General features: G+C 47.0%; 1 protein-coding gene across 1 annotated transcript in view; it reads left to right on the forward strand.

Annotated features, from left to right (window-relative positions):
- Positions 1–12,117, forward strand: part of LOC307242558 (cationic amino acid transporter 2-like) — a gene marked incomplete at both ends in the record, with an annotated part of 42,003 nt that overhangs the window by 16,295 nt on the left and 13,591 nt on the right. Inside the window, one exon of the mRNA XM_080017062.1 lies at positions 233–284. Coding sequence (XP_079873188.1) covers positions 233–284 — 52 coding nt within the window. The remainder of the gene's footprint in view (positions 1–232; positions 285–12,117) is intronic.

Consider the following 12,117-nt stretch of genomic DNA (forward strand, 5'->3'; position numbering starts at 1 on the left):
CAAAGGAACATGAATCTAGAAAAATCGCATTTTCCTTCAAGAAAGGTTTTTTCAACTTATTTGGCTGCTTCCGGCGATTTTAGAAATGCGCAAGACAGCGGGTTTTGCTGCGGTGGGACACATTTGGTTTACGATGTGCCAATAAACTCAAAGAAGCCTGGCTATGAGTAGTGGGTAAAATGTGCTCTTGTGTGACCATCGGGTGAACACTTCTGATTTGTTCCCTTTGCAGTGCACTACGAAGTGGACTTTGTCACCCCCTTGGGTTTGCCACCTCCCTTGACGTAGCAACATCCCCTGTGAGGTGCACTTCATGGTGGACTCTAGGAAAATTGGAATGCACCCAAATCCAGCCATGTTGGTTTGCATGTCACAAATGAATATATCCATGAATATAACATTCATACCGTCCGTGTCCCGTGCCTCGTGCATAGGCTGCTGTTTTATTTGACCAGACCACGAATTGGGCTCATATTGTCACGCCTCCACACTTACTTTGTACTTTGAGGTCCTGTGATAAGATGCATTTACACCAGTCAAATGGCTAACGCATATTTGTCATCTGTCATGCTTTATTTTCTCTTCTCTGAATCACACAGCTCATTTCCTCAATTCGTCCCTGTTTCAGGATCCAAAGGCCAGAACATCTCTGCCTCTCCGCACACTACCCAAATCTCATCAAGTAGCTAACCATCCCCTCCCCCACCCCTGCACTGATGGAGAAGCTTTGATGGCTCTGTCCAGAGTTGTTGGAGGGTGACTATACGAGCTGGGCTAATTTATGTAGCCAATCTCATGTTCATTTGTCAAGCATCACTCTTCATTTGCGGCGCCCACAGAACACACCGGCGGGAGTCCCTTGAGGCCTGACATATGTTGTTTTGTTATTTTGATTGCAATTAGAAGGGGTGTCTGTGTAATAAGGAGTGGTGGAACGTGGCCACGGCAATATGGACGCACCTCACCGGTGGAGCGAATGGCCTGGGAGCAAGCGAGCGAGAGACAGAAGAACACAGAGCGGGAGGGTTGGATGTTTTTTGCCTGATTACGTCCGGAAGAATCTTGCAGAGAAATTGTGAATCACTGAAATGCAGTGTTCTTCTAGTCCTTTAGTATATGTGTGTGTGTGTGTGTGTGTGTGAGAGAGCAACTGCGCAAGTATCCCCGTTGCGCACGGTTGCTCTCTGATTGTGCAGCAAAGTGGAACCTTTCATTGGGTGGGCAAGACGCACGCTTACTATTCTTGGGTGGGCAGGACCCACGTTTCGCCATGGTGTCAACCAGTGCGGTCCGTACCCCCTAGTGACGCCACCGCCCCCCTTGAAGGACCCCCTGGGGCTCCCTGGACCCCACATGGAACCACTGCCGTGCAAATATAGTCTTCCCTTGGAGCGGTGTGCCTTTCTGTTTCATCTCGTCTTACCTTTGTTTCCTTTGTCCTTTGCTCTTCCCGTTGGTCCCCATGGCTCACCTGAGCAGCTGCTACCACTAAGGCTGCAGAAATTAGCCCATTAGGGAAACGGATACACACACGCACACACACGCACGCGCACACACACACACACACACACACACACACACACACACATACACACACACACACACACACACACGCACACACACACACACACACACACGCTCCTTCATGAAGTGTTCCAGATTGGCTGTCCAGAAGCCCAGATGCCTGTGACCCCTGTGCGCCCCCTAAATGCAGAGTTATTGTGATTAAAGCGTGATTGGCAGGGCTGGTTATTAATTCTAATCTCGGGCACATATGCGGGTTGGTGGGCAGAGGGCAGGCGGCGGCGTGCGTGCCAGGCGGACGCCACTTGGAGGCTAATTCACTCTGACACGCTATCAGAGCACGGTCACAAACACACGCACACACACACACACACACACACACACACACACACACACACACACACACACACACACGCACACACACACACACACACACACACACACACACACACACACACACACACACACTTCCACTTCCACCCCTGATGGGATGCAAACACTTCTTCTAATGTACAGGAGATGAGATGCAGAAAGAGGAGAGAAGGTTGTCTTTTAACAAGACCCACAAACCCACACACACTCGGGGACCGCAACCACTTCAACGCGAAAAGCAGAGTTTCTTAAAAACCATCAAGGAGCTCCAGTCACTTAGAATCAGCGAGTTTGGCAAACTCTCATCTCAAGACAGGTGTAAAGGTTTTGCATTTGCTACTTGAGAGCAGGCGCTCTCAGATGCTCGGGTTTTTCTTTTCTGAATGTGTAAAACCCTTGGATGTGAATGTTTCACACTTGTTCATAAGCCTCTTCTTAGTTTATGATGTCCTCAGAGGCTTCATTCCCTCTGAAGTAGCGGCATGAGGAAGAACAACTTTGAGAACAGCAATGCTGACCTTTATAGAAATGGTGTAAAATGACGAGGCAGTGTGATTAAGGAGAGTGTGTGTGTGTGTGTGTGTGTGCGTGTGTGTGTGTGTTATATTACTTCCCATGAATAACTTTGATACTTATGTCTTTCAACACATCACATAAAAAAAAAGCATTAGACAAGGTCAGTGCTGAGTGACGACAATAGAAACGTGCTGAACAGGGAATCTTTTTTTTTTTTTGGAGTGAGTTTACTTCATACTTTTTCATAACCGCTTGTTGAGTTGTAATGGTTTGCCGTGCTTGGGGGTTGGAATGCATGATTAAAAGATAGTCATTGGACTTGGTTATTGAGTCTTTGAGTCTTCGATGAGTTTTATCCACCTGCTATGTCAATTTTTTTCATCCTCTTTTAAATCCGAATACAGTGTCTTTTTAGTCAATGCTTTGAATACTTCACTTGTGTATTCATGGGTTAAAAGAGGGCCTAGTCTGTACGCTATGTTGGCTCATACTGAAATGTTTGGGGGGTGATGGAGGAGATGCTCCCTTTCTCCTGCAGATGGCAACCTAATATAACAAGTACACGTGAAAGCAGCATCATGACATGCACTATTATTTCAGGGGGAATAAGGGGTTGGGGGTGAAAGTATACATTACATGAAGTACCAAGTAAACTCTTGTTTCCTAAAATAAATTTTAAATGTTGGTTTCGAGTAAACTATGCCTTGTCTTTAGAAATGCTATTCAAAAGTTTAGCGTTATTGATTGTAGTATTGATACTATTGTATCTATCAGTTCCAACCATACTAATTGTAAATCATTATTTTTTTTGCTTTTTGTTTTGCCAATCTTCAATTTTTGGTTCTCATACTTCATCCATTTTCTATTTTCCTCAGAATACTTTTACCGTGCAGCAGACATGACTGAATCACCGCAATTATCATTATGATAGACCAGAGGGTATTCTTCATTGTAATTACACGTACATGAGTATCATTGCTTGCTCAATTTTTAAATGCAACCACTTTAAATGCAAAAAAATAATTATGGAAGTAAACTATCCTAGTGTGTGTGTTTGTGTGTGTGTGTGTGTGTCTGTGTGTGTGTGTGTGTGCGTGTGTGTGTGTCTGCGTGTGTGCGTGTGTGCGTGTGTGCGTGTGTGTGTGTGTGTGTGTACATATGCTGTGTCACCTCGCCTGAGTCTCACTGTGCCACGCCAGTCTTTGCAGCCTGCACCGAAATTGGCCAAATTTTTCTTCAAATAAGCAAAAAGGCGTAAGAAGCAAGAAGCAGAAGAAAAGACGAAAGAAACGAAGAACAGATATTGGTGGTTTGAGGGTGGGTGGTGAAAATGGAAATGGAAAATGTAATCAACCGAAAGAATTGCTGACTACTCTCTTTACCCCATTTAAATTAACACTTAATAATTTTAAAACTCTTCGAAATAGGACAGGGGCTTAGTTTGCCAATACAGTGTATCCATGAGTCTCGTTAATTCATCTCCATAAATCCCTCGTTTTGCCCCCCCGTACCGTCCTTTCTGTCAAACAGGGTCGACCACTAATTGAGATACACCGATATAATAATAATAATAATATAATTTAGCACCAGAAATGGTGATCAGCACTCACACGCAAAAAAAAACGGATATCACGCATCTTAGTGAGTAGTAGTAGTAGACAGCTCAAATAATAAATGAATCATTACTAATTTGACTCATAAGGCCTCCAACAGTAAAGTAAGGATATTTATTAGAAAAACAGAACCCTTAACATAATATTGTAAGATATAATAAAAAAAACTGAAATGAGAGGAAATAAAATATATCTACGCATATAAACAGGAGTCAACAGGGATTAGCACTATTCTAACTTGTGAGCCCAATATGGGCAGATGCTGGGTACACCAAAGTATGAGTAAATTATTGAATATAAAATGAACAAGCTGACTGTGCCCCACATTCATTCGCCCACTGTAAATATTCAAATATTTATTTATTTATTATATTACTATTTGCACAAACTACCTCTTTGAATATGCTGCTTTCCCTTTACACGCAAATACGGTTTATTAAAGGTCCTACTTGGTGTATGTATTTCTTAATTTTGTTTCATAAATCTTACAAATTAAATATAATAATAATAATAGCTTTGTTTATATAGCACCTTTAAAACACATGTTACAGAGTGCTTTGACAGATTAAATGAAAGCAGAGTATTCAGATCATGAATTTAAAAAGCAAAGGAACATTTATAAACAGGAATTAAATTAATTCATTAAATTCTAAAAGCGTATATAGAGACATAAAAACAAAAACTAGATACAACATGACAATAAGAAATCGAAATAAAAGGAAAAATGTAAATAGATAAATAGGTAAAAAATAAAATGGATAAAAAAAGGGGGCGACATCACATAAAAGCAGATCTATAAAAATGGGTTTTGAGAAGTGATTTAAAATAAGTCACTGACTCAGCCAGCCGTATTTCCTCAGGCAGGTCGTTCCAAAGTCGAGGGGCCCTGACAGAAAAGGCGCGGCCACCTTTAGTTTTAAGTCTAGACTTTGGAACGGGCCCACCTGAGGATCTAAGGCTGCGCTCTGGCTCATATGGGGTCAACATATCTGTCATGTAGCTTGGAGTCAGACCCAGACCCAGACGTGCATTAAAAGTGATCAGAAAAATCCTAAAATCGATTCTGGACCGAACAGGGAGCCAATGGAGGGAAGCCAGGATCGGGGTGATGCGTTCTGAACTAGTCGGAGGAGAATTGTGTGGAAAGAAGTAACTGACAACTGTCAAATTCCTTGTGGGCCTACGTGTAAGCATACTAAGCCGATAAAGCCTGATTCGGATATATAGCAAATGGTACTTGGTTATATATGATGGTATGGCAAGTCAAAAATGACGATTCCCTCCCTGTGTCGGGGGGATTTGTAACTCCTAAATCCTGACAGGTTCTGGCCACGGTTGGGTCGAACCCAGTCATGTCTGCAGCCGCGTGGCTGATTCCCAGAGGACACGCCGTTAATGAGAGAACGCCTTCATCTTCAGATAGACGGGAAGAAAGAAAAGAGAGAGGGAGAGGGAGGGAGAAGGAGAGGAGTGACGGGGAATCCTGAGGGCGTGGTGCGCGAGGCCCTCGCCGATAATGAATGGGCGGCAGTGCATCATGGTGCGTTATGGCGGCGGGTCGTAAACAGCGCGGGTGAGAGGTGAGAGCGCTTTAACGGGCTCCCACCATCTGCACGTCAGCGCTTAACGACAGCAGCGCTAGTCGGGGTGACAGCCGCACTTCCTGCCATTATTAAAGCAACAACACGCACACACACACACACGCACGCACACACACACACACACACACAGTCAGTTAAAAATACATAGATTCTCTCAGTGAGCGTCGGTGAAGCTCTAACACTCCACTCAGTAATGATCCCTTGGGGGATGCAGTGACGGAGGAGAGATGTTGTTCTTTCCTTTCCTCTCCTCTCCTCCCTTCTTCTCCTCTCCTCTCCTCTCATCTCCTCTCCTCTCATCTCCTCCCTTCATCAGCACATCTGGATGTGTCATGTCAACATCCAGCTCCTGACAACCTCACTCCCTCCCGGTCCCCCCTTTCTCACCCCCCCCCCCATCCCGTTCTTCTCGTTCTCTCTCGGCCTCCTCTCTCCTTCGGATTCCTCCTCCCTCTCTTTCTCACCCTCTCGCTCTCCCGCTGACCCCCTCTCCTTCTTCTCCCCCTTCCCTCTCTGTCTCCTCGTCATCCTCAAACTCTCCTTCTTTCTCGCTCTCTCTCTCTCTCTCTCTCTCTCTCTCCTTTCCTTCCTTCACGTGAGAGGCCAATTGCTTTTACAGTGACATTTTCCCCCGAATCCCAGATTTCTGAATCTGAATTTTTCCTGTTTTCCCGAATTTGAAATCGTGATTATTTTTGAAGAAAACATCAGCATCAGCATCCCATACCCGACGCCGGTTAATCCGTCCATCTATCTGTCAATTATCTACCGAGGCGAGGGGGCCGGGGCCCCGCCGGCCGACGATTGATGGCATGATGCGGGGAAAAAAAAGAAAACACACACACACACACACACACACACACACACACACACACACACACACACACACACACACACACACACACTTCCCCCTGCAGCAGGCGACGCTTACTCAGGACTTTATCTGCCGTCTTGTTTACTTTCAGGTGGAAAGTCACAGAGGGTCCCGGAGAAGATCAGTCCAAAAAAAAAAAAAGACGCGTGACGGCGGGAGACGATGATGTGACCTTGAGCCGCTGCCCTCCCTCTATTCTTGGAAAGGGCTGGGTGAATCGAAACCCCCCCCAAAAAAAACACTGAAGCAACGCGGGCGCAGCTGATTGGTGGTGCGCTCGCTCGTCTCCTTGCCGCCTTGTTATTTATTTATCAATCACGTTTTGCGCGCTCGCAGTGTCGCAAGATGCGGAAACCTTTCGTCGCGGAGCGCCGCAAGGTCGGCGCCGAGTCGTCCCTTCGCGGAGCGGAGGAAGTGTTAACTGAGGACAGGGGCAGAGGAAAAACGTGGGAGACGGGTCCTTTATTCAGCCACCGAAAACAAATGCGTCCGTCTGAACGTCAAACTATCCGTTGCGATAAATAACTGTGATAAATGACGGGCGACGGCCCCAGAAGCCGCGACGGATTTGATGCCACATCAATTGCGCTCCCCTCACCGGCGGCTGGATGAATAGTTTCATAACTTGCAACATCTGGGAACCCCTGTCACGCTAATGGGACGGGGCGCAAATTAACAGCGCCCAGTCACATTGTAATCTTAACGACTAATTGGATCCCACTTTAATCAGAGCAATATTTTGCATATGCTAGGAGACGTTTAACATCTGTAAACAGTCCGTGATTGGCACGGTGCTTTTCTAATCTCCACGCTGACGACACGTGATGGATGTTTGTCGACATCGCGACGATTATGCGTCCGTGGGCTACGCCAGCGGATCTCTTTAAGCCATATCGGTCTGATGGTGTGTGTGTGTGTCTGTGTGTGTGTGTGTGTGTGTGTGTGTGTGTGTGTGTGTGTGTGTGTACGTCCCCGCCCGCTCGTGTCTGTTTGTGGGGGCAGAGGGAGTCGGCTTTTGCAGTGGGGTCGCAGGCTGACATTCAGCGTGACATTTTGGAGGGACGTTGGCGGCCATCGCTGCTAAAGGTCACAGTGGCTGTCCTGTCAGAGAGGGTTCATGACCTCTGACTCTGAGGGTGGGGCGGAGGGCGGCAGTGGAAGGAATGTTGAAAGGAATGAATGAAAAATGTGTGTGTGTGTGTGTGTGTGAGCGTGTGTGTGTGTGTGTCTGAGGGTGACCTTGGAGGCGTGTTGGATTTGGGTCAGGATCAGAACATCTTTCTCCGCCCATCTGTGCTGCCGTGGAACCCCGTCCAAACCCTCCTCCGCGGGGAGAGGGCACCTTTGCCGTCCGCGGCGCAAACCGGCCGAACACACCCTCATGGTAAAACAACAAAACACACACAATAGATTCAATTAGAGGACTGTAGGGGAGAGCAAAGAGAGAAAAATGGAAAAGGGAGATAATGGAGGAGTGCAGCGAGAGGCGGAGGAGTAAAGGGGGTAAGAGAGCGGAGCAGGTATTAGGGCAGTTGGAAATGGTTAGGGGGAGATGAGGACGGTTGGATTGCATCAAAATGGGGAACGAAATTGGGGGGACATTTGATGGCGCTTGTGTATTTACGTGACTTTGTCTGTGTGTGTGTGTGTGTGTGTGTGTGTGTGTGTGTGTGTGCGTGTGCTGAGCATCCCCAGCCAAGCCGGCCAGGGTGGTTGGACAGCCCGGCCAGGTAATCCATTACAAGCGAGCGTCCTGTCATACGAGTGTACAGCCGTCATCCACAATCATCCGCCAGATAGCCAGGCTAACACATGGCCACAATCACACACACACACACACACACACACACACACACACACACACACACACGCACGCACGCACACAAACACGCATACACACACACACACACACACACACACACACACACACACACACACACACACACACACACACACACACACACACACACACACACAGATAAGAGATATTGGGCTTCCGCCACGGCCCCCAGGACTACAAAAAGGGCAGATTAATATCCATACTGACAGCTGATATAAATGTCACACAAAAACACGTGGAGGTGCAGGAGCAGAACACACACCCATGCACACACACACACACACACACACACACACACACATACACACACACGCACACACACACACACACACACACACACACACACAGTGTGTATGAGCACCACACAAGCCACATCTTTAGTTGGACAGTTCTGAAACAAGTGTTTGCATGCATGCATTTATCTGTATTGTCATTTTCTACTCAATGCTTTGCTGCAAATAATGCACAATATTTATTTATAATACTCCTGACTTTTCCACCGAGGATCAATAGTATCATCTTATCTCATCTTAACCTCCTCAAACTTCTCTCCATTCCTTCCCTCCTTCACCTCCCTCTTAACTTCTCTCCCTCACAGTTTTATTTTGTCCCTTCACTTTCTCCCCCTCTTTTACTCACTCTTCCTCTTTACTTTACCCTTGTTTTCCATCCTCCTCTTCTTCCTCTCTTCCTCTCCTGCTCTTTTCACTCTTTTTTTACATCCCAGCACTCACTCCATCCACCGTTTAGCCCTTTCTGGTCACTGTCTCCCTGCCTCTGCTAGTCCACTGTTTCTCCGTCCCCAACCTCCATCATCCCACTACATAGACACACACACACACATACACACACACACACACGCACACGCATGCACGCACACACACATACACACACACACACACACACACACACACACACACACGTTCGCCTCCCGCTCTGCGTCCCCGCTGCGCTCCTCCTTATTTACCAGAGGAGCCGGAGCGCTTTTTCAGCGGGTCCTGACACTTTAGCGCTGATGGATGGACCCTGTCGGCGGACGGCTGTGATAAACGGGCGGGTGATGGATAGATCCGTCATGGGGCGGGCCGAGACGTGGCGCCGCATGCCGCCGGGCGAACCGCACAGTTTGCGGCGGTCCCCGCCAGTCAGCGGGGCGGCCGGAGGGCGTCCATTTTGTGCCAAGTGGAGAAGGGGCCAGGTGCCGGAGCCCTAATGGAGGGAGCGGTCGGGCCTAATGAGCCAGTCGCAGGCAGCGAAGGATGATTAGACAGCAGAGAGATGGAGGCGGGGGGAGGAACCCACCGGGTGACGGGGACTCGTCCAAGTTTCTGACTCTTTTTTTTTTTTTTTTTGTTGCCCTTGCTCTCTCTCTGTCTTTATTACTTTTATTACATTACACTACACTGCGTCATTCAGCAGGCGCTTTTTTCTGATCACAATAAGTCCGTTTTGTCGGGAGTTGTCCAACTGTACATCACAGTCACAGCCCCAACCTTCTCCAGGAATAAGTAACATTAATACAGTTTGAGTAAAGAGGACTTTTTTTTAAATTTTATTTTTTATCAAGTTCATTCTGAGGTTGTCTGCCAGTGCTGTTGGGGTCCGGGTGAACTCTGAAGACTTCAGTCTGCGATGACAGTGGAGGCAGCAATTCAGACGTTCTGAGCGTCCACGTGGCCGAGGTGGAGCGAGGGCTCCTCCCAGGAAGGAGCGGAGAGAACAAACTGCGGTTTGGAACCTGACCAGTGATCGTAGCTCTGGACGGGCGGTTCGATGGGCAGCCTTGTGGGAGGCCACTGTCCTAAATCTGATGGGAGAAGGGGAGTGCTGCATCCACCCTTTTCTTTTGTCTTCCAGCTCCCCGTCCCCTCGTCTTACCTTGGGCTCAGAATGCGGTTGTAGTAGAAGAGGAGCACCAGGAGAGGGCACTATTGTTCTGTATCTTTCCATAAAGTTTGGCTCCCTCTTCAACTGGTGTCAGACGCACACATCTGACACACAGATCACACATCAGTTGTTGTTGTTTATTTAGTTTAGGTTTTTTTTAGATTACTTTGAATAAAGGATAACAAAGGAAAGTAGAGAGAGAGAGAGAGAGAGAGAGAGAGAGAGAAAGCGAGAGAGAGAGAGAGAGAGAGAGAGAGAAAGTGATATTTTGACTTGAGCAAACACTGTGTGACAAGACGGGAGAATGAGATAATCACATTTATGAAACAAATTCTATAACCAGACATACTTTGACTTCCTTTAATTGAACACAGGAAAATAGCATGACATGGCAATTAACTCCACGACAAAGCAATCAAACTTCCAATCCCATGTCATTAAACAAAATACTTGCTTTTCCCCTCCCGGTGAATCATCCAACAGGGCGGCCTGCAACCGTTTTAAGGCTGAACTATGTTACACTTTGTCTCCGCTGATAGTTAGGTATCATTACACGTGCGTCTTAGTCAAAGTCTACGTCTATGTCTTAGTAACTCACGCTGTTTACTAAATACGATTTTATTTCAAACTTGAATCACGGAAGCTATACTGTAACACTACAAGGAATGTCTCAAAATACCTTCCTTCAGTTCTAAGCCCTTGGCGAAACGTCAGATCACATTTTCAAATGAACCTTGGAAGCTCTTGGGAACGCTCCATACATCAAATCTGTCCCGCACTTGATCGAAGGACAACGCATTCTGAATACGCCGCCCCGCACTTTGTAGACAAAAGTGTCAATCACCGTGTTTAACGGCGCACCGACTCCTCCTATAAAAAGTCACTTTTCCAAATAATATGCTGATATCATAGCCGCCAAAGTGCCAGCGGCGCCGATCACTTATGAGATTGAATATATGCTTTCGCCCCGCAGCAGCTTCTTGCAGACAGGCGTCTATTAAGCGATCAGTCATCGGGCATTTAATGTTATGGCGGCTTGGCCACCGTCATTGCCATCTGCTACCGACTAAATGCTGGGAAATTTTTTTGATTTTAGCAGCTCCGCTCATCAATACCTCGACAACAGCGCTGAGATCAGAGCGTTACATAATAGATTCAAAACGACTGACCTTGATGTGTGAGGTTGGATGGCATCAAGTAACAACGCCCGGGACGAGGGGACAGAACGACTTTACCGTTGCTAATGTCCTCTGTATGTAGCGTCCTTAGACGATAACAACAGCCTCTGAATAAACGTCGAATCTCCGATATGTCCAGAGAGGACCAGTTTGGTTCCAGTATTTGCCGTCCTGTCACCCGTTAAACAGCAGTTCTCCGTCAAACCCTGTTTTTCATTGTTGAAGCTTTAGATCAGAGGCTTCCAATTTGGCCCACAGGGTGATTTCCGGAAAGAGAAAAAAACACACTACAAAGAAATATATCTGTATTCATATTTTCATAAATTTTTACATGAGCAAAATTCACTTTGAGTTATTATATTATCTATATGTGGACAAATAATACTTTTGAGAGCATGTTAGATGGATAGATAGATGGATGGATGGTTAGATCGGATAGATAGATAGCTGGATTCATGGTTAAATGGATAGATGGACGGGTGGTTCGGGTTCAACATGCTTAGAGGACTCGTGCCCCCACCCCTCCGCAATTTTAACCGCATTAACCAACAGCACACATTGAGCACTGGGGTTTCGCTGGTGGCAGGGCGCTGGTGGGTGGGTTGGCCCGGGGAGGGGCCCGCTGTCGGCTTGCCCCTGGCGCCGGGTGGCTTCTGGCCTTCTGCGACCCGGCGGGACTGCGGGGAGCGCTGCCAGGTGCCTTCCAGGGCCC

Source organism: Zeus faber (genome assembly GCF_960531495.2).
Source record: "Zeus faber genome assembly, chromosome: 16".
Lineage (NCBI taxonomy): Eukaryota > Metazoa > Chordata > Actinopteri > Zeiformes > Zeidae > Zeus > Zeus faber.